General features: G+C 40.8%; 1 protein-coding gene across 1 annotated transcript in view; it reads right to left on the reverse strand.

The window, feature by feature from the left end:
- The window catches only part of EFCAB5 (EF-hand calcium binding domain 5), a 39,063-nt gene that overhangs the window by 10,780 nt on the left and 4,762 nt on the right, over nucleotides 1–23,521 (reverse strand). Inside the window, 12 exon segments of the mRNA XM_068415952.1 lie at nucleotides 641–855; nucleotides 2,761–2,902; nucleotides 3,362–3,645; nucleotides 4,361–4,460; nucleotides 8,822–8,977; nucleotides 12,380–12,450; nucleotides 14,267–14,330; nucleotides 14,994–15,150; nucleotides 18,991–19,012; nucleotides 19,015–19,565; nucleotides 22,406–22,712; nucleotides 22,819–22,904. Of these exon segments, the coding sequence (XP_068272053.1) occupies nucleotides 641–855; nucleotides 2,761–2,902; nucleotides 3,362–3,645; nucleotides 4,361–4,460; nucleotides 8,822–8,977; nucleotides 12,380–12,450; nucleotides 14,267–14,330; nucleotides 14,994–15,150; nucleotides 18,991–19,012; nucleotides 19,015–19,555 (1,752 nt within the window). The 5' untranslated portion in view covers nucleotides 19,556–19,565; nucleotides 22,406–22,712; nucleotides 22,819–22,904.

Below are 23,521 nucleotides of genomic sequence, written 5' to 3' on the forward strand. Positions count from 1 at the left end.
CACAGAGGGAGACTAAAAAGAGGTCTGAGGAAAATGTAGCTAGAGAGGCTACTATGGACAGACCCACCATGAAATGTATCTGCACTCGGAAGTGATGGGGGGCACCCTGATGCTGTGCATGAGGATATTGCTGAAGGGGAATATATTTTTTCAACCCATGGCAAGAGCACTTTGTAACTTAAACACAAAGCAGCATGTGCACGTTCACATACAGCCACGCACATAGCAAAACCAAACACACTTGTTTTAAAATCCTCCCCAAAACATCCACAACCTCATATGTACATGCCAGTGCAGTAGGTCAGAGATCAGGTTCTTGGCTATTGTAAAGGTGAATAAGCAGAATGGAATGTTTTAAGCTCTTTCACAATTAACTATCAACCTGCTGTCTCACTGAGTCCGGCTCTAGAACAGACAGACAACCAGGATGAGTCTGTCACCACTTCTAGAGCTAAGGGCTAGAGAGGGAGGATCCACACGAAAACAAAGGAGTAAAAGGTTTCTTGAAGAAAGAGCGAATGCAAGGCTGCAAGTGAATAGCTCTGCAAGCACGAGATTAAAAGTTGACTTTGTCAGTGTCTGTAGGCATTTGCTTGTTTTTTGTTTGGACATGGGATCAGCAAAACTTATCAATATTTACTTTTTCTAGTTGTTCCATTTTTTCCTCTTCTGTCTGTTTGTATTCTTCTTTGATAAATGCAATAAGCCTCTCCACAGTAGGCAGAGAAATGTCTTCACCAAGAAATGTCTCCATGAGCTGTAGAAACTGTAGCTGGTCGAGGCAGCTTTCATTAAAGGCACTCCTAGTACGAGAAGCCCAACGGTTCTGAATCTCTGCCATGATGGGACGTAAGTCTGAAAGGCAGAAAGCACAGCGTGTCACAGAAAGCCAAATGCTGCCCTAAAGCTGGCCCCATGGCAAATATCAATGCAGTCCTGGATCCTTCACTTCCTATCCAGTGAAAGTATGGCTGCATATGGACTGACTCCATGCTGACTAGGTGCCTTAATCTGCTTATACTTCTCTAATAGTATCTCTTCAGTCTAGCACGGATGCTATCGTACAACCAGGCCAAATAACCGAATACAGGTGAGCTGAAATTACTGTTACACAGCAAGTGGCCTTCCAAGACAAAGACTACACTGCTCTTCTCTTGAAGTCCACTTTGGGAATTAGTGTTTGGATGTTTGCCCAAACTTTCAGCTCACAGCAGTACCAGCATGTCTGCAGACACTGCCAGCCACTATGTGCCCAAGTGAACACACAACTTTGTGACCAAATACCTGGAAATCTAATGTTGTCACACTTCCAGTCCTCTGGAATTCTCGCCCCGCAGCTGCTATACCTGCAACTTAGGTCAGAAGTCAGAAGGTCACCTGATGAAAGATAAAATATACCTTGTAATGATGCAAGATACAGCTTTTCTATAAGCCTTTAAATATATATAGACAAGCTATAGTTTCTAAAGCAGATTAAAAGAGCTGACATGAGCCTTCACTTGACCATGGCACTTCAAACTCCTGGCTAGCTTCAGCTGGAGAATCCTGTCTGTCTGAGTGCGCTGGACGTGCAATTTTAAAAAGAAATCTTCTGTGAACCACAGCTTACTAGTCTGAGCACCCTGCTGATTAATAGGTAAAATCTACCTTTGTGTCTCTGGAGTTACCCTTGTTATCAGTAGCTATTTATTTTTACTGTCTGGAAATACTGCTTCCTGAAATTCACCTGGTGAATGTTACATTTCTTAAGCTCAGCTGCAAACATCCATTTTAGCAAGAGTAATAAGATAAATTATTTTCCAAGATAGATAGGTTCAAAAAGGTATTCAAACTTCTTGTTTCCATCCACCTTTCTCTCAAAGAGCATCATACCACCACACCATCGTTTCTGCGAGAACAGGGTGGGAATCTGCTCTGAAGATGGAAGTACTGCACGCCCCAAACAATGCGGGATGTGCATCCAGGGACTGGCTGAATGACAGGTGAGTGCTGTGTACTGGAAGGTGACCACAGAATGCTGTAGGTACCAGTGGGCTGTACCATCACCTTTACAGCCCTTTACGTAATAAGTCTGTCATTAGACGGCTCTGGCAATGTAGACCCAGTTCTTGCAGTGTTTTAAACTGTGAGACATAAGAGTGTATTCACAGAGCACTAGCAAGGAAGTTGGTCCTTCTAGTATGTTTGAGAAAGTACCTCTTAGGAAACACACAGTTGCCCGACCACAGCCTTCCTAGAACAAGGGCCTTTGTACACAATTAAGAAGTGTGATATTCCTTTGGAAACACAGTGAGAGATTAAAATAAAAGGTTCCTGGTATCTGATCCAATAATATATCTTCCTATGGGCAATCACAGTCTAAAAATTATTAAAAGTAATTTCTGTATTTAACGTACTCAGGCTTCTGTCTTGCTATACCAATATTGCAGAGTGAAACAGGACATAAAGATTCTCATTATTATAAAAATGCTGCTGCTTCAGAAGGTCCCTACTTGAACTGAAGTGTCTGCTCAGTGCCTTGAATACAGATCACCAGCAAAGTGACTCACCTGCCATCGTGTGAGAGGAACACACTCTGAAACCCTGACATAAAACACCACCCTGAGGAGATATCAAAGCTTATGGTCTTGTGTATTCAGAAATCACTCACATGCTTTCAATAGTTTTGAAATGGATTAGAAACACACCTATAGTTGAACCAGTCCAATTGTATATGTTGAAAAAGATTAAGATCTGCCAGAGTAAAGGAGAATGCTTTACCTTGACCCTGGTGTTGCAGAAGGTCCTCATCCTGCAGTCTTGTTTCTGAGCTTGTCTGTTGGCCAAACTGGCTGCCGTGCTGCCTAGAAAAACTCTCTTTGCTTGCAGGAGTTTCTTTCACAACGTTTGCAACTGGAGCATCCTGTTTTGAAGCAATGACATCTATGTCTGCCACAGCTTTGTCTTCTGAGGTCATGGTTGTAGCTTCAGGTGTTGGTCCTGAAATTGTGTTGCTTGTCTCTGCAATCAACTTCTCCTCCTGCCTAACTTGCCTTTCTGAGCCAGGTTCTCCGTCCAAGATACAATAATCTTCTTCCCTATTTGTTTCTGTACAAGGCGCTCTACCCAGGCTAAATTCCTCTTCCTCCACCTGTTTTTCAGATCCAGGTTCTCCATTTCTACTGATACTGTACCCAGTAGAGTCTGATCTTGGGCAAGCTTCTTCCTGTCTGTCTGCACCTGCAGACTCAGTTTGCCTCTCAGTTTTGATGTCTTCCTGGAAACTGGATTTCTCACTACATGTTGTATCTCCAGCCAAATCACTACCTTCAAAATCAGTGCTTTTCACCGCTGACGCAGTGTCCTCTCCTGCCTTTCTCACTTCAGTGTCACTGGATTCTGCTGCTTTGTTTTCTTCTTTAGAAATTCCTCCAGTCTCAGCTTCACTCATGCCCATTTGTTCAAAAAGACCTTCTCTGACACTAGTTCTCATTCTATATGTATGTTGTCTGTTATCACCTACAGGCTGACATGCTGAAATCTCTCCCTCGGGAATTTCTGTTTGAGACAAGACTAACTTTTCACTGAGTTCCTCACAAACTTTCTGGTCATCAAGGCCTCCCCATAAATCCACAAGCTCAATCTCTTGCAGCTCAATTATTGGCCCTAAAATAGAAAAAATATTGATAGGTTGGTAGTTTGCATTGGTTTCATGTTCTCTAGTACTGCATAAGAAAATATAAACAAAAAGAAAACAGATATTCCCTAGCAAATACAAACTATCAGAAAGTACCTTCTGCAAACATGCATCTCAGAAACGCAAAGCTTCAGAACAATGTCTTTGCCTGAAGAGAACTGCACTTGTTATTGTGGATTACACCATATGTCTTTTGAAATATCATGTTTCATAATTCTCCATATTAAGAAAGAAAGCTGTAATTTGCCTTGCATTTCATCTTAGCAATTAACTAAGGTCCAATATCTTAAAAATATTTTACTGTCATGTAGATGATTCTCTGTGTTTTTTCTTTATCTTTCCATGTTCCTGGAGAAATTTTAGTGTAAACACAAAATTAACTTTTAATATCACCCAGTAAGAACTATTGTTTCAGGAAAAGTAGTCTTTCTTTAACCATACTTCCAACAAGTACTTCAGAATTTTGTAGGAAGGAAAAGTTTTGGTTGCTGAAATATTTCTGAACGTTGCATCACAGTTTGCAAAACATGTTTGCAAATTATGGTGTATAGATCATGGCATTCATTTGGGTCCTTTTTTAGACTCTGTCCATTTCTGGTAACATTTATAAAACATATATTAACTATACAACCTCATGTGACCTCATAAGGATTTAACCACGATTGAAACATCCCATATACTTACACTGTCTTGGGTTACAGAATCCCCTCCTAGCAATCACCGGGCTTCTGTCATAGAAGTCTACCAGTAGGGCAAGTATTTTCTGTCTATCTAAGAGACCAGTCTAGACAAAAAAATTACAGTTAGGGTTTTCCTGTGGTTCGTGGGACTTACATCAACATTTGCAGAACAATAATGGCACCGTTAGCTAAGAATTACCTGTGACTGAAAAGTATCCATTACCAGAACATGAGTACAATTTTCAAGAAACGAATTTATTTCATAGAAGCAAAAATTTCTTCTCTGGGCTTAGCTGGAACGCCTCATAAATAAAACTTTGCAGGCACATCTTCTTGCATATTCTTGACAAATTACAGTTGGATGATGGTAACCACTTCTGCCAAAGGAGTTCTTCATGTAAAGATCAAAGCTTCAACATTTCACACTTTCAGGACAGATATTGATTGCCTGACAGTACTACGGAAGAATTTTCACATATTATGGGCTGTGCTGTATTATGTTAGTGACTACACTTTGTAGTTTGGTTTTGTGCCCCATCATTTCCTTTGAAGCATTATGGATTGGCAACTGCCTGGGAAAATAATTAGTCCCAAAATCTGAGCTATTATGACAACCTCCCTAATTTCCTTTAAAAATTCATACACATTTGGCCACAGAGGTGAGAGACGTATCAGTAGTTCCAGTGCAGAGGAACATGCAAAGTTTATTAAGTCCTTGTTGCTCAGGGTGAGTGTATAGAGACAATAAAACCAGGAAAAGACAATGAAACAGGTCATTTCCAATCAGGAAATTGTGAGTTTAAAAAGTAAAGCAAATCTAAACGATTGCGAGTTTTCCATTTTATGATGAATTCCTGTTGTCATTATTTCAGCCCTGCCACCTTTGTAATCTCCCTCCCATTAGTGAAAACGGTAGTTAATTAGCGAACAGATTTACTTAAGTTCATTGTTTGTAGCAAGTAGCTTTCCATCTGAACTATTGATTTCCTTTTCACGTTTTGCTCTTAAAGACCTCAAAATGTAAAATTCACCAGGCTTCACAGACTCACAGACTGGTTTGGGTTGGAAGGGACCTTAAAGATCATCTAGTTCCAGCACCCCTGCCCTGCTTTTAATTCTTTGTGAACTTTTCCTGGCCTTAGCCTGAAGAAATAAAGTATCTTTCATGTTCCCATGCAAACATTTCTTTATGCTATTTGTTTTTCAGTTGAATATATCAGGTCCAATTCTGCATCCATTTAGTAGATACACAAACACAGAACATGTTTCTGAAGATGTTACCAGATCACTGTGTAATATTTGGATTTTCCATTCAGCATTTCCATTACACACACTTAATTTTCCCATTAAATTTCCTCAGCTGTTACTTGTCACAATCATATGCTGGTTGCCTTGAAGTTGGCAGGACCAATGCAAAGCTTTATTTTATTAAAAGGTAAATCAAAGAATGAAGTATTATTAAAAAGAAAATAAAAATTTTGGTTTGGGATTCAAATACATTTTTGTCATATTAATATACTTGGAGGATTTAGATAACTCAGATTCTGAAAGAGTTTTTGTTGTTTAGATGAAATAATTTTATTTTTATATGTTGTTAAAAATAGTAAATTCCTTTAAAGAAATTACTGAATATGAATTAGGGGTATATTTTCCACCTTGGTTTAACATTTCCAGTTTATACAGATTTGCCATTCTGCCAGAGGTCTCTGTTCCTTACAGCTCACCTAGGGAGGAACGTACCACATTAAAGCTATCTATAGAAGAGAGGAGCATTACAACAGGAAACCCATTTCCAAGGTCCTATACCCAGTTACGCTGTCTTTCTGGGTTCCTAAATTTACTTAGAAAAGGTCATGTTTCTTTGTACTTCGTGTGTGACTGGGGAGGCTGATGAAAGATTCCTGCCCGTCAGCCTCTCGTACTGAGGCTTGTTGGCAGGACAGATACAGCATCCACCATAAATAGCAGCGGACCATCTGTGTTTGCACAACCGCCCCAAACTTGTCTCCACTCTTAACTAGTGCCAACTTCAGTGGCTGGAGAGTTGAAACACGTAGACCCAATTTTCTTGTCACCCAGATATTGGCAGGTGATGATTCTCAGTTGTTTCAGCAATGTTCTGTGATCTATGAGTAATTCCTTTAGCAACACAGACTAAACCAGACTTGCCGTTTAATCAGTGATAGGTCAGTATTTAACCGCTTGATTGTTTTTCTGGAAATGTGATGTGTGTATCTTGAACACCACAATATGCTTGTTAGCGAGCAAGAAGGGAAGAACAGACCCTCAGAAAAGGTCATGAGAAAGCAGACTTTGGTGTTGCTGTACTGCAAGGAAGGTAATCAGAAGTGTCTCACACTTCTTTAGTTTGAAAACTAATCTCTGACTAAATTCAGTTACATTTAAAGATCCTGGGCTTAAAACATCCCTGAAAATTAATGCAGATTCTGTTATAATGTATAAAAGAAACTATACTTGGTACACGTGAGTACAGAGAGACACTGAGTTTAAAATGCACAGATGTAATGCCTTTTTGGGCATTAGAGCAGTGATTCAGCTGTGTTCTGGCATTGTCTTGGAAAGTTTCTGCCTCACTGTATAGTCCAGGCTGTTCTGGCTGAGCTGCCATCCTTCTGGATGCATGCATTTGAAATCATAATAATGATCATGTGGATACCTTCTAATTTGACTGTAATTTAAACACTGCTTTCTCAGCTCCCTGGCCTTAATTGCAACTCACTGAGGCAGCCAGCCACACTCACCACGCAGACTGGAATAACTGCCTGCTACCAAACAAATGTAAATTAGGAACTGAAACAACTGCTTTGCTGTGCTTCGCAGCATGAGTACTACAGGTGATGGATCACATTCAAGGGGTAGAAGTCCTTGGGTTAGTTTGCATCTTTTATCTTCCCTGTGGGTACAGTACGGCAGGATTTATTAGAGCTATACAAAAGAAACCAGGTCAGGTTTAAAAGAACTGCAGGGTCCACACTACAGTTTAGCGAACTCAGTTTGCAGAGCAAGGCTGCCTCGGAGGCTAGAAACAGCAACCATGTTTGTGCTCTGATCATTTTTTTCTGGGCAGCGATGGCATCTGTGCTGATAGCTGCTCACTCTTGTTATGTTGTGCTAGCATTTTTGGCTCTTTGCCTCTGAGATTCCACTGGGATTAGTAGCATGGAGATGGTGATTACTGCCACAGAAATAATAGGAAGAAAGTCACATTAAAACATGAAAGGGAAAGAAGGTATCCTTTTAAAATACGTGGCAAAGACAGGACTCAGCTTTACATATTACCCTACCCAGGACTATCCATCATAGATCTTCTAGACAAAGCAATAGGAAAATGAAATGTCTCCTAACTGAGAAGCAGACACATTTCTTTCCTCATCCCTGAAGGAGCAGCTTGCCTGCTATTCTCTAAAACACACCATTGGTGTTGAAACGTGCTGTGTAATTCCATTCTCTTAGAGGTAATGACATTATTAGCTTGACATTGTAGAGCACAGTTCATTCTGGGTAGGCATGCTGTAAACATCACTAGAGGAGTGCTGGATGGAATATATAATATATGTAAGGGAGAAAACTGTAAGATTATGGCAACCATTTGCTGTGTAGTAGCCAGCAACTGGCTAACTGAGGCTACTCATCATGAGCACCACACTTTTTGGATGAAGCCTAAATTTTTAGCAATAGCTTATGTCATTGATTCTTCAGCTCCTACTATTTACTGGTTTTCTAATAAGTCTAGCTTTTTTTTTTTTTAAATGGGGATGCAGGTGTATTCAGAGGCCGATAGATAGAGTTCAAAGCTGCTAAAAAACAGATTATGGCTTTTGAGTTCCAGTTCCAGCTCTGTAACTGACTCGTATTTTAATTTCCTGCCCATAAACTGTGGCTGAAGTTCACAGTACTTTTCTAAGAGAGGTTGTAAAGATAGATTATTTTGCATTTTAAATTTAAACTATTATGAGATTTATTGATAGGAGCCCTAAAGGTGTGTAAATGAACGCAACATAATTAACACAATGTATGTTACTATTGTAGTAATGTGCACATTTGTTAAGGACAATCTACATCAGGTTATCTTTTCTGAAGTATGGCTGAATAGACAAATTAGCATCCAAACATTCTGAACGTGCTGTGGGAACAGGTAATGACCAGAAGTAGTAAAGTTTGTCATTAATTTCTTCTCCAGAATCATCAAACTTCAGCCCTGAGTCATCACATTAGGTCATTCAGTTTCTAATTAGCCATCAGCTTATAGGCTATTGGCTATTTCTGTGCCTAAGAACTATGAATTCGAACACAATGCAGCAGCTATTGTCCTCTAAAATAATGCTGAATAAGCACAAAGAGAGTATCTGGAGTAATGAAGAATAAAAAGAAGGTGGTGACCCAGAGAAATACCAAACTGGAAGCATCACCATATTGAAATTAGGCTGAGGGCTGCTTTGCCTACCTTTCCATAATCACAATCTAGGAAGAGATCAGCAAACCTTCGCCTCCACATAGAACATCTTATTGCTTTTTGGAAGTCATCAGCACACTGATAGCCATCCTTCAGGATTTCTTGGAACTTGTCATTTGAAAAATTTTCAGTGTAGGAACGTACAAACTACGGAGAGAAAGCAGAGGTGTACATGGTTAGCTTTCTTCAAGTATTTTCACCTTTATTTGAACTCTTACAAATCTATTGCATGCAATGAAATATATGTGAATTTGTATAATAATCTGCTAACGTAATGCAAACTTGGTGCATGGATGCTGCACTGCCTACTTTGTTCTTTCTTTCAGAAGCAGCAATATTCTCCAAGCAAGCCTGGGACACTGCTGTGCCAGGCACTGCTCAAATGCACCTTGAACCATTCCTTTCCGGGCCCAGAGGCCACTTATCATGCTCGGTGGTGCAGAGATGCTGGATCAGAATCCCTCCTATGAACTGTCATTGCTTAAGGTAGGTTATCTCAGGGAGGATAGAAGCTCTCCATGGGTTTCTGCAGCATTTAGTTTTCCTGACTTTACTCCCAAGGAGGCATTTTGAGACATTAGTTTTTGCAGAACTGACAGTCACTCAATTCTCTGATGCCACACAATGACCATTGCCCACAGTTTCAGTGTTTAGAAAGCCAGACTGGATACAATAAAAAAAGGAAAGAACCTTTTGAAAATGAGCCTGCTCTCACCTAAGTCCCCTGACACTGGGAATACTACTGACTTGAGATTTATTTTAAGTTCTAGCCTTGGAGACACTTTAACACTTTGGATTTATAGCCATGTGGTTTTTATGAGCAAAAGCAATATGGTTCTAAAAATGTGGTGTGCATAACATAAATAATAATGGCCATCAGAACAAACCACAATCCCAAGGCCTGTGCTGAATTACTGGAGCAGATTTCTGGAGCCAGCCACCGTAACAGCGAGCCCATACAGTTAAAAGGAGGAATTCGCAAAACACAGAATGTTTCCCTTTATCCCATTTTTAAAGTACGGATACCTGACCTAAGTGCTAGAACATCTTGGACTTGTTGAAATGCCGCACAGGCATTAATGAATTGAAATATTAATATTTGTTATTATTATTCATGTCTATATTGCATAATTTCCAAGTATATGGGGCAAGTGGAGAAGAGAGGAAGAGCAGAAAGCAGCAGTCAGTGGCCTGAGGGGTGGCTGGTGGGAAAGCAGAACTCCTATCGCAATGCACGTTTTTTCTGCATTTCAGCAGAAAAGAGAGGGTGTAGGCGGGTTGGAGAGAAGGTGGCAGCTCTGGGGCTACGTGTATCTGCCAGCTTTTCCGAGCTATTACAACCCGGAGCCCTGTGACAGATGAACCTTAAAGATGACAGCAGTTGGGAGGAGGCAGGTTGGACAAGCAGCTTGTTATTTTGTATGTCATCCTGATGACACATCCAAAGGCTTGTGTAGTAATCCTGCCGTCTAACAGCTCCACAGGAAATTTTTTAGAAGCGTATGTTCGGCTACGTGGGCAGGAGGAACTATCGTAGAGCCAAGCTTTTCTTAGCTGATGTGTGTAAAGCACTCTACTTTGTAAAGTACTGTACACACAATAAGTATACATTTATTTATTATTAACCAAGAGATTTTTACACCCACATTTATAATGCGTTTGTGAACACATTCTCATCAATAACAATGGATCTTTGCTGTTTGTTCCTGCTGATGTCAACAGAAATCGAGGAAGCCACACGCAATCATGAAAAATAATCTCACCTTTAAAGCCTGATTCTGACCCTACAAAGGTGAGTATTTCCCTTGGTGTCAATAGCTTTGTGTCAGGCTGCTGGGGGTTCTGCATGTTCGAGTACAAAGCCTATGAAATAAACTATTAAGGACTGGTCTCTGGGATTAAAATGCTTTTAATACAAACAACCCCATGAGCTTGTCGTGAAGGATGTAAAAATTCAACAGCCACTATTTTGCATGTCCACAAAAACCCCCAAAACCCAACAACAACGTGTGAGGTCTCTCACTGAGTTTCTAACAGACTTTAAGCAACCCAAAGCTGCACTGAATTCAAGGAAAAACAAAAAGGTGCCATTTAATTTTAAGGTCCATTAAAAAGCAATGCTTTCCACAGGTGAAAGAGCCTAGACCAGCGTGGAGAAAGATCATCTCTCTTTCTGGTTTTGGTGGATGATGCAAACTGATGAACAAAGGTAAATTGTAGCTGAGGATTAGAAACAGCCCTGTCCCGAGAGCGAGGCCTGTGATTGTGGAACAGTTCCCAAGGGAAGTGATGAAAGCCTCATTATTGATTCGATTAAAACCGGACTGGAAAAAGCATCAGAGCGTATATTCTGAGAACAACGTTGCACTGGCTGGTAAATCAGACAGCTTGGCAGTCCATATCTTTTGTATTTCTGATCTCTCTGTTATCATATCTTTAAGTGAGTTAAAATAAAGAGTACACAAAATATATTTCAAAACATTTTTCTAATGCTAATGGAGCATGAATGCATTCAGTGCTTATACATGTACGATACAGGTTATGGATTGATGCTTCATTTCAGTGACAAAAGCAATTCTCTGGGCTCCCATTATCCACAACAGTTTTCTTAATTAAATGCAGTAATTCTGAGGTTAAGTTTAAAAATGCCTCATTTCATGCTTAAAAAAGCCTTCAACAAGTTATCATAAAAATGCATCTCTGAGCAAAATACCGAACATGTGAGTCTCCTGAGAGCACAGAAGGCACAAACATCACACATGGTTGCTTGAAATTAGTCTCTGCACAGCTGCTTTATACTCTGTTTTTAATTATTGTAACAGCACCCAATAGCACTGCTGCGATTGAGGGTCTGTCATTATTTCTATTCTAAACATCCCTTTTCACAGGTTTAATTACCCAGCTATAAAATTTAGCTCTGTTGTAGGTAGAAATGGCTGGCAAAGTCTTGGCCTGGAGAGTTTTTCAGTACATATAGTTTGAACTGATTTGGTTGTTTTCAAATGGATGAAGAGTAGAGTTCAGGGTGAAAATGGTAGAGCTTCTCATCCCAGTTCATCACTTGTTAGGTTTTTCTATGGTTAATAGAACTTAATCAGCAATAACAACACTTTGGGGACAGTACTAATTACCTCAGGCTAATGGTCATATTGGGACACTGAACCTCCCTTCAGCAGGCAACGCCAAATCTGAATTCACAGGTGATTCAGGGCTTTGGCGTTCTAGAAAGGGACCAAGAGGGTTGTCCTAAAACCCACAGCTTCTAGAGTAACCCCTCAGAGAGCGGCACAGGCTGCAGCTCCAAGGACAGCAAAATACTTCCCTCTTGCTGGCCAGAACCTCTGTTGTGACAGCAGAGGATGGATACGGAGATGGAACATGAAATGTCCTGATACAGCCAGTTACCTGGGATGCTGGAGAGGTGAAGCCCTTCACTTACTCATCTTAGCTGTCCCCAGGGAAATGCTACTACTTTGTGATAAACATCATATTCTGAATCAGATGCTCTTCAGATGCTTCATTCAGAAATGAATCAGATTCATTTCTCACCTTTGTGAATTCATCTTTGTTTAACTTTTTTCCCAATATGTCTATGACTTCCAGCTTCCTGTCATAGGTTGCTAGTGAAAAATGAAGGGATATTGGTTTAGAAAGCAAACAGTTGTGGTTTTGCGTATTGTACACATTTTTTGCACACTGTCATGTTACATTAACTTTCTTCTCATGTTGGATTACATTTATTTGAGGTTATCCTACGCAACAGCTGAAGCATCTGACTGTACAGAGGCTATCTAAATCTGATTCTTACATATTTCTCTTGCTGAGAATCCGCACTTCTCTATTCAGAACTGTATGGTCATATTTATTCTTGACACGTGTTGGTGTAAATTGCAATGATTTTAACAGTACTTACAACTAATTATGTGAGGGAAGAAAAGATTTTTGATTTAACAGATAAAACAGCCTTAAAATTCTGGGGACATGGATTCTGCTTTGCAAGAGTGGAATCTGAAAGTCCTTAATTTTCTCAAGAAGCTCTGTGGGAATATTTTTACTGATCATGATATTCAAAACTATCTTTTGGTCAGCTTCTGGGCTGCTATAATGGAACTGAGAAGCTGTGTCAAATACCTACACAGATTTCTGAATGAGGTCTTTGAGCACAGACATGCTGTTTCTGTTGGGATTATTTTTCTGTTCTTCTACGATATATCAGGAATAAAGAGAAAATTCACATAGAATGCATTTATCTCCTGTTGCTTAAGACATTCCTAATGTCTTATTATCTAGAAAACAATGCTTAATGTTCCATTGATGTATATTGGATGCTATTAAATGAAATACCTTAAGAAATGGAGCCGCACTGTGAGTGAAATATGACATAAAGCCCCCCCAGCATCTGTACAGCAAGTGTCTGGATGGAACCTTCCCTCTCAATCTCCCATCCCAGTATCTGTCGACACTCGAGAACCACAACCACCACAGCAGGAGCACAAGGGCCGTGTTTGGCATTCGCACAACGTACTGCCAATACAGGATGATTCCTCAGAGGAACCATTCTGTAATAGAGAAAGGGCTGAGCAAGGGCCAGCTCTAGATAGAGGCGACTTCAGCAGCAAGCAGAAATACGCTCTGGAGGTTCCCTGCTTATCACCCCATCTTCCAGCGAAGGCAGACTTGTTATTATGGACAATCATTACAGGCCATCGATGTAAAGGTCTGGCAGCAGGCTGTATGTTGCCACTTCAATGTTCCTGGCTCTATCCAATTATCATTATTCGGGGAGGTCAAGTGTAAACTCCTTACAAGTGGACAGGAATTATGGAAATATTTCTGTGCAGAGTGCTCTGATACAGAGGCTCTTGTGCTGTGTCACTGGCATGCCTGGGACTGGCAAAGGGGATGGCTAGACGCGGTATGTGATTTGGTGGAGTGTTAGGTAAGCTTCAGCGTTTTCCCTGAAACCATAAAAGGTAACAACGTCACACTTTAATTTTTTTGATCCTACCTTTCCTCCACACCTCCCAGTATGCCAGGCTGTCCATGGGACTTCCAAGACCTCCCATGAGACAAGGAACACCATGGGACAGAGTAGATGAAGGAAGTTGTTACAGTGATTCTTAAAAATCGTGATAAGCACATGGCAGTGTCTGGCTAATGCAGGATGTAAGTGGAAAGGGCCTGCCTGTGGTCTTTCTACCTCTCTGAAATATTTTTTTAAACTTCTTTCCATACTTTTCAAAATAATATTAATGAACTACATGGTGGTTCAGTCTCTTTCCAATCCGTCTGAAGATTTGTGGTTAATATCCAAGCTGGCGTAACTATCCTTAGAGATTCTTTCTCTATTATCAAATCCATTCACTGTTTGCTCACAGTTTGCATCAGAACTCAGACCACAGAAATACAACTAAAGGAGACACATTGAAAACTTACCTTTTCTCACACCTATGGGAGTAGAAGCAATGACATCTGGACAAGACCTCTGGGCACTCTGAACCTACAAATCAAGGTAATAGTCAAAGGCCTGTTTCATGCAGACAACAGAAGGCAATTACTAAAATAAATCACCCAGAATAATTAGTCATGGTGGGCCCTGTTAAATGTAGACCTTGTCTGTGTTGTGCTGTGTGTAGCCACAGGACAATTTCCTAGGGGCCTTGTGTGACTTGTAAGAAAGATGCTTGTACCAAGAGATGTATTACAGTTACTGCCAATCTCGTCTTTTATGAGCTGCAGTATCAATTTGTGTGAGCCACAGGGGTAGAAAGAAGATGTAATGGAGGCCACAGGAGAGAAAGAATGGTAGTCCCGGACCTTTTTAAGGGGATTCTGAGGGATAACTAGCTGCAGAGAAGGGCAACCTGTGACAAGCTATGTATCCAACAACCTCAGGAGTCTGAGTACCTTACGGGGCATTTAGCTTCCCTGGACCTCTGTAGAGAATGCATCGCAATCCTTCTGGGTGCTCGTGGGGAATCAGGGCTTGGTGAGGCTAAGGGGTAGATAGCGACCTGCACCCTGACCCTAAGGGATGTCAGAGCCTTTACGATCCCTGTGCTCCATGCTGCCATGCCAGAGCAGATGGCACTAGCACAAACTTCCTTTTCCTCCTGTCTGGAACAATCATAGCAGTGTGTTAACAAGGATCATCCCTAGTTACCAGCGCAACCGGTATTCTGTCACTGACATCCACTGTCCGCTCTTTGAACTGAACTGCCAGCGCCTCCTTTCTCATCTCTTTCTCCCGAGACTTCATACTCTCCACCCGCTCCCTTTTCTTATGTTTGTTCTTTGCCCAAGCCTTCATCCTGGCCAGCCTGTAGGACATGGGAATATGGTTTAGAAATATACCATCATAAACATATCTAAGATAGACTAAGGCTACCCTGAAGAACGAAAGGAAAGAAAATAACTTCTTACTGAAATTCTTGTCCTTCTAGTAAAAGCAGATTTTTCTCCAAAGGCATACTTGATGTTTGGAGCACAAAATGACAAGTGTGACTATTGGACTATATATTAGTAATCTGTGTTTTCAGAGAGCAGCTCCAAGGAGGTGAGAGTATTTATATGCGGACATGTATCACGTTCTGAAATCTAGTGTAACTATGAATCTGAAGAAATAACCACTGAGGGTCAGATACATGCATGTGGAGAGAGCCTCTTGTAGAGTGTATGGTAGATATTTAATGGAAAATCATCTGTACAGCTCCCCTAGTTGGTGTAGTTTCAACAGTGATACATTTTACCTTCACATTTATAATGCCATAAATCATTTATTGTGTAGCTGTCCTTCAATTTCCTTTCAATTTCAGCAGGAACAGAGGTGCCTAATTTTGCTACACTTGATTTACCCACAAAATTGCATCAGCATGCGTTTGTCTCAAGGCTTAAGTACCATTTCACACGAGCACTTCACTGGCAAAGAACAGCATTCAACGAAATTTCTTACGCAGTCTCACACGACAAAGTCCTCACTGCCTTAGGACCAGGATAATACACCATCATCTCCATCATTTGAACACGTAGAGTCTGCAAGCTTGGACTAAAAGTATCCCCCTTTCTTCTTCCTTCCATTTTATTTGCTTCTCTAATTACCCAGCCATGTTTTTCCCAATCCTCCATTTTGCACAACAAAAGAACTGAATAAAATTGATCCCATTGAACTGATCTGCTTTGGTTTTGACTTTGTTCATATATAAAATGGAAAAAAAAGCCTTTAGGAAGTTCAAAAGCCTAAAGCCAAAGGATCAGTTCATATGGGGAGAACAGTTCCTGCTCACGGAGGCTGCCGGAATCTCTCTGCACTGACAGAGCTGCCCTGCTCACCTCTGCAGCCCTCGCTTACACCCTCTGTAGCTAATCAGAGTGGGGGGAATTGCTCCTCTTTTGTACCTGAGAACACACTAGTCCAGAAACTATATTTTAACTGACGATTTCTGGTCTCTTCCTCCCCCTGTGTTTCACATGCCGTGAAGATGGGCTGATCCTGTCCCTGCTCTCTTCTGTTGCTATGGGGTCATCCTAGAAATTATAAACCGATATTGTCTTTAATGAATAGAAAGGCCTGTTTGACACATTACAGCAACACACTTTGATCACAGTCAGTTTTATCACTAGGCACTTGTTCTTCGTGGCCACGTATCACAGAGGTTCCTTAATGAATAACTGGGTTCCTTAATCAGTTGTGGGCATTGCACAAGTGCCTGCTGAGGCAGTTCAGCCTCTGGCACTTTGGTAGCAGGGGAAGGGTAAAATAATTTCCTCTTCTGACAGACGTCTTTCCTCTCTTCACAGACCCAGCAAAGAGGAGATATAGAGCAGGTACCAAGCTAAATGGACTAACAGATTTTTCTCCATGTATGCTACAGGCAGAAAGAGAAACCCAGACCATTTCTAGCTGCAGTTCCTCCTCTGTCTGCAAGCTGAAAGCAGAGCTAAGGCCACGCTAGGAGTTGTCAGGGTGCTCTGGTGATTCATTTGGGCAGTGCACAGCACAAGTTACATCGCGTGCTGCACCTGCACTGTGCTGCAGCTTTGCATTTATTTCTAGGATCCTAAAACACCAGGCAGCTGCATGCTCTGCCTGGTGTCCCTGGTGTGGGACAAAATGTGTGTTTCCCCCCTAGACAATAGTGACAAAACAGGCTCTACCAGCTCGTTTCAGTGTTAGACATTTCCAGAAAAGATGAGATGGCAGCGAGGGGGACTTCTCCCTGCAGAATGAAACATGTTTCTTCAGGAAGCCAGCCGCCTACCTCCCACACAAGGATGGCTGACTCAGACCGGAGGACTACCATCCCTGGACAAACAAATTCTCTGTGTCAGGTATCAGTCCATTTGGATAAGGAACGTCTCCCATCTGTTCTCCTGCCTGCCTTGACTCCCAGTCAGGTGGCAGTTAAGGAGAGAGCGGAGGAAGCCTGAGAGAGCTCGCTGAGGGCTGGTAAGCTTTAGGTAAGAACCTGCGGTGAAATCCTGCCTTTCCTGAAGGTAATGTCAAGGCTTCTGGGAGCTTCATTGGGGCCAGAATTTCACTCCTCATCTTTCTGATGCTTATGTGAGAGATTTTGAGCACAGACTGGCATTTCCCTTGTAACGTTTTTTTCCTTGTTTAGAAAGCCAGTGACTCACATTAGGAGTCTCAGTGCTGCATGGTGTCAGTAAAATCCTCTGTGCTGCTCTGCTTTAAGAATCCTATACAAATCCCACAATACAGCCATCGCAAATATGTAAATCCTGAGCTGCTGTGAATGCAAATCCCATGATACTACTACCAGCGGATATGCAAAACCTGCTACAGCTATGGCTACGTAAACCCCCAGGGCAGTGCTGCCAAAGGAGAGATTGATTTCTACAAGTCTTGATAGTCAGTTCCTTTGCATCAGGTCTGATAGCTACAAATTGAGAACCTGTCTCCAAATGTAAACATGGACTTAACAGCCACGGCGGAGATAGCATGTCACTGGTAGCCAACACACTGCATTCTACGGGCAAATCTGACCTCTCCAGAAATAAGCTCTGATTCACAATGAAAGCTAAGAGTATTTTAGCAGAAAAAAAAAAAACAAAACCAAACAAAAAACTAACAGAAAAACCCAGGAAATTTTATGCATTTTAATTCAATTTCTTTTGCAAAATAAAAAAGAGATATGGTTCTGAACATCCTGCATCCAGCGGCATCCAGGTGCATCCAGAGTTTATGCGTAAGACACGTCAACATTTTACTTCCCTAATTCCTGACACTGAAACCCTGAAACCAATTTTTGAGCTGTATGTACTATTTATGCAAATAGAAGCGACAGCCATTCAAATAGAAGTCATTACTCTACAAACACAGATACAGAATAAAGTGATCTAGTAGTGAATGAGTAATTTTGACATCATTCACAATCACCTCTGGGTCATCAATAAACACAAATGTTCACTTCTATATTTTTCTGAACAGAGCAATGAAAATGCAAGCATTATTGTTCACCTAATGCACTCACATTCTAACCTTAGCATATTGTAAGATGCCATCGAACGCCCCTCCAATATTAATGAAATATTATACTAAAGCAAGCAGCCTAGAATACACCCCTGAAATAAGCAGCATATTAAAATACAGAACAGCTTCTACTTCAAAGGGGAAAAAGAACCTGAAAGGAAAGCCTAAGTAAAAATTGCATGAGAAGGAGTTTCTACAATGCGCCAGGACAATATTGTTGTTGGTTTGGTCAAGACCAACCATCCTGAAGGAGGAAAAAAAGGTTATCTTGTTATTAAGTCTGGAAGAATGTAGAAGAAATGATCTGAAGAGTCCATAGACCTCTGACACTAACACCTGTCTTAAAGAACTGCTGTCACTAACCTAGACGGGTTTGAAAGCAGTTTGCATTCCATATATGTAATTAAGATAGAGTCTAAAGAGGAATTGAAGGGCAGAATATTGCCTTAAACAGGAATAACTAGTGTTTCATTTTGTGTGACATATTCTGGCATTTGTCCTGCTTCTCATGTTTTTACGAGACAACTACCATCTCTGGCACTGTACTCAAGGTTCATTTTATTCAGCACTTTGCCAGCCAGGCTGCAGTCACATCATTCCTTTTGTAAAACAGAGGCCAAGACACCAGGTGCTCCGGTCTTATGACCAGCCACATTTTCAGCTCTGTCACCTCTCTGTTGCTGAATCAGGCGGCCAGCTTTTAGCTTGTCCGTGACCGTCTTCATTCCTCTCAGGTATGGGCCTGGTTTTGAAGAAATACCATGCCGAGGGTTATGTCTCATCAGATATTTTCCAAGAAAATTAATGGGGTTAAATTTGGTTGGTTCTTTGTCTGGTGCAAGCACATTCTTTCTTTCCACTTCCATTAACAGTCTTTCCACTCCTGGGATTAATGTAGGTAGGAGTTTGTCAAGCAAATAGATGCGAGTATCTAGTGACTCTTTCTCTTCACTGAACCACTCTTTGGACAGCCAGTCATGGGGTTCTCTCTTCTTTAGCTTTTCTTCTTTTGCCTTTTGTGCGCAGATCATCTTCACCTTTGTCTCCTGCAGACGCAGACACCTCTGCTGTACCTTTTCATAAAAACACTTTTTCCACGGAGCATTATTACTAAGACATGGCAGCTCATCATTCCCCTGATTGGTCTTCAGTTCTGTGGCAGCCATATTCTCACCTCCCAGTTCGGGATGTTTTAGACCTGCAGTTTGGGCTGCTTCTTCTGGCTGAGCAGCCATACCTCAGTCACTGTGACACAGAACAAAAGCAGCAGGTTATATAATGCCAAAAGATGCAGCAGTGTCTTAGCAGATGACACAGGAAGAAAGTCTATTGTTAGGAATTAACTAATGTTCTTTTTCTATGTTCCTTTTTTATTCTGTTACTGCTGCTTTGTACTCTTAAGTAAATACAGCCCCTTTACTTCAAAGGTCAGTAAATGATTTATAAAGATTAATTATGTATCACAACAGCCCTTGGAGACAGAGCGACTAAGTAAGTGTGTTCCTTTCTTATGGGAGAAGAAACTGAGACACAGAAGAGAAGTGATTAATTCCAGGTCACTTAGAGACTCAGAAACAAAGCGGTGACCAGCACTCGCAAGTCTCATCCCCCCAGTTCTAACCAGTGGATTCCTCTTACCCTTAGTATCATTATTCCTGTTTAGGTCCCATTCCCTGCCTTCAGGAAATCCAGCATATATGAGACAAAGGAAGCAAGTAGTGGAAAATACTAAATGCCTAGGAGCAAGATTTCTCTGCATGCTCTCTTCTCCTTCATCTTTTCTGTAGCTGTGAAAAACAGTGAGGAAGCTTGTCCCACAGATTACTTAACTTCAGCTTTGGTAACAATTTTTTCCTCTGGACATTTTGTTAGGGTAACGAGGACACAGGTGTATGGGTCAAGAGAGCTCCTACAGAAAGGGAAACTCTATACCATGAACTCTGTAATTAAGATGTTCACAAGCACTTAATCTTGTAGATTATTCTGTAAAAGGCAGACCTACACAGAGTTGCAGATATCTCCCTTTACAATTTCCCAAACTCCACTGTTTTCTTCTCAAAATGTTCATTCTGTGAAATATCAGGAAGAAACCAAGTTGCTCACAAGGCACAATTTGAAAACTATTGCTGTATGTCTCCACACATAACTGTCTGCATCTGTAATGGGATTTACACATACAGAATAGAGCAGAATTTTTCCTGACTAGTTGATTCAAAGCACGAAAAATCACCAGCATGCTGCAAAAAAAACCCAGCTCAGTGTTAAACAACAGCAAGGGAAGGGCGATATTAACAGAGACAGCCTAATGCCTTTCCACATTAAAGATGAAACTCCACTCTGAACTTGCTGCCACACTCTCCTTTTCAAGCTCTTATTTAAAAGGCCTTTCAGTATCCATAGCAATACTGTTGCTTTTGATATGTTTTGCTCATGTTTAAGCATTTGTAGCTGTTCTGAAGAGGGTTCAGCCCTCCAGGAAATGCATAAATGTGATCTACAGCCCTCCTGGCACACAAATGTAATTACTAATATGTTGACCTTCTGGTTCATAACCATTGAGTCCAAATACTGCTTGGATTGGTAGGATGCTTCACAGCACTATATTTCTATGTGTGTTTTCTCGATGGGCTTGTTGGCATTTTATGGTAATTTGTTTTCAAAGATGATTACCTGCTGGGGAGTGAGATGGATTTACGGATCAAGCTGCCTGCCTGACCCACACAGAGGGTTTTAAGATGGTAGCTGGTTTTGCCACCGAAGGACATGAGCTGTAAAGGAGTCCAGATTTATAATGGTAGAAAGGGAAACCTGTTAACCCTGTCAAATTGCTCCTTGCTTAGGTGAGTTTCTTTCAATAAGCTGTAAAACCAGACACTTTCTGGTTCAAAGCAGGGTGTTAACCAAATGTTCTGGTCACATTCCAAATCAGCTGGTTTTGTTGTGCCAAAATAAACTGTTCTTGCAATTTCAAATACTTATGTTATTTTTTAACATCCTTTATGAAACCGCTCTGCAGTTTCTGTGCAATGTTAAAGTGACAACTGCACTCCTCTTTATTAGGTGGCTGATTCTGAATGATGATGAATATATTTTCTGCACTGCTCTCAACCATTTGTTAGGACGATTTTGAGGATTAGTAAATGTTTCTAAAGTATCTCTATGTCTCTGAACAAAACAAAACAAAAAACAACTAAGTGCGACTGTTCTATCACAAGTCCATGGCATTTGTGTAACTCCAAGAATGGAAGCAGAGCATAGAGAACTATGCCCACTGCTTTAATGCAGGACAGATAAAGAAGACTAAGAGGGTACGGAAGAACATACAAACAGCACATAACTGTTAAAATAAACAACAAAGGAGTGACAGAATCAGGCCCTGAAACTTGGAATTTGTTGAGGATTACAGGGACACACCTCCAGTTTGTCTAAGATACCATTGGCTCATAAACTTCAGTGCTGATTTACATTAGTTGAGAATTTGGCCCATAATATAGAGAGCCCTCAAGGCCTATGGCATTCCCAAGGGGAGGCTTGATTGTCCAAATAATAGTAAGCATGGTGCACAGAGACAAGCTTTAGAAACACCCAGGAAATTTGAAATGTGATATAAAGTTTCCTGTAAGCCTTTGTTCAAGCTGAAGGCAAGAAAACCTTTTCATTATTTAGTAGGATGCCACTTTCCGGGCTCCTTTTCCGTGAGAGAAATATTCTTGCTGGAATCCCTGCAGGTACAAAAAGATTATCTCTCTGTTTTCTGTACAAAACCCAAATCTGCTCATAAATAAGATTTTTATGGTTTCATTGTTATTCTGTTAGGGGATTTTGATGGGTGGGACAGGGCCAGGAAAGACTAAAGTTTGTCGAGGTAAATATTTTGGAGATGTTTGAGTTATAAAAGTCTTTTCAAAAACAGAGTCCAATCTCTTTGACACTCTATCGCTGAGAAATAGTTTTGCGTTTCCCTAACGTGCCTCATAGAGCATATTTATCTCACCAGCCCTTTTCATACATGATCTTCTTTTCAATACAATTAAAATTTGAAAAGACTTTCACTTTCCGAAGCTGTGAAGAACAGTTTTTCTTACCTTTGGAGCAGGTATCAAAATAGATCTTATTCCTCCTGCTTTCAAAGTGGCTTTGCAAATGAACAGGAATTTAATATATGCCCATCTGTTCTCAACCATTAAAAATCTTAAAGTGAATTAGGGATTTCTCAGACCTGCTGGGGAGCCAGGCTGTGAGTTTTACTCCTCTCTGTGTTTGCAGTTGCTAAGCAACAATCCCAAAGGTTGCTATGTCTCCTCCACCGCTCAGAATTGCTGTAGGTTGTCTTTTGGCTTTGGCAGCCCAACAGACTCTTCTGTACTGAACTTAGATGATTGCATCACATGGCTGAAAATAAAATACAATGAAAAAGACTATGAATAGCAACAGACAACATTAAGGGCACAAATACTCAGAGAGAGAATCCGCAGGTGCCCAGTGACAGGAGGTTTACCTTCAGATTCAAGGTTCACAAAGCCCAGAACCGTCATGAGTCCGTTACAAGCTGAGCTGAGGACTGTATTAACCAGATGTGAGAATCTGAGAGACAAAAAGAAATTAATTACAAACTCATTTTAAACATTGCAGGCTCTCTTTTTTTGTAAAGAACTGTGTCACTTTGAAGCAGCCTGGCAAGAAAGGCATGTACAGCACTAATAAGGGGGGAGTTTACAGTGCCATTTTGTTAGACTGCCTTTAAACCTGAATGTAAAGGAATCTGATGAATCACCTTTAATAATTTCTCCTATATTCTTGAAGAATAATATGCAACACAGGGAAAAGAGAAGGGAAAAGACAAAAACATCTGTGACAGCCATTCTGCATTCATTTATACTAGTGTAAATCAGGTGTCTGTTCAGTGATTTCCTTGGTGTTATGCAGGACTTCCAACCGAGAAATTTATGGCACTTTCAGCCAGGAAACAAGGTTTATCTAATGGTGTTTCTTTGTGTTTTGCACTGGAAGAGGCATGATGTTTGGATTGTCTACCTGCAGGAAAACTGAACTGTGACTTTATCTATGGTATTTGTCATTGAAACAGCTGAACGGTACCGTACCCTCTAGCAGAGTATTAGTCTCCATTTTATGGGACAGCTGAGCTTGTTACAAAACTTGAAATAGAGGAGGTTTAATATAAATAACAGAATTTTTCCAAA

The sequence above is a fragment of the Nyctibius grandis genome, chromosome 18 (genome assembly GCF_013368605.1).
Source record: "Nyctibius grandis isolate bNycGra1 chromosome 18, bNycGra1.pri, whole genome shotgun sequence".
NCBI lineage: Eukaryota > Metazoa > Chordata > Aves > Nyctibiiformes > Nyctibiidae > Nyctibius > Nyctibius grandis.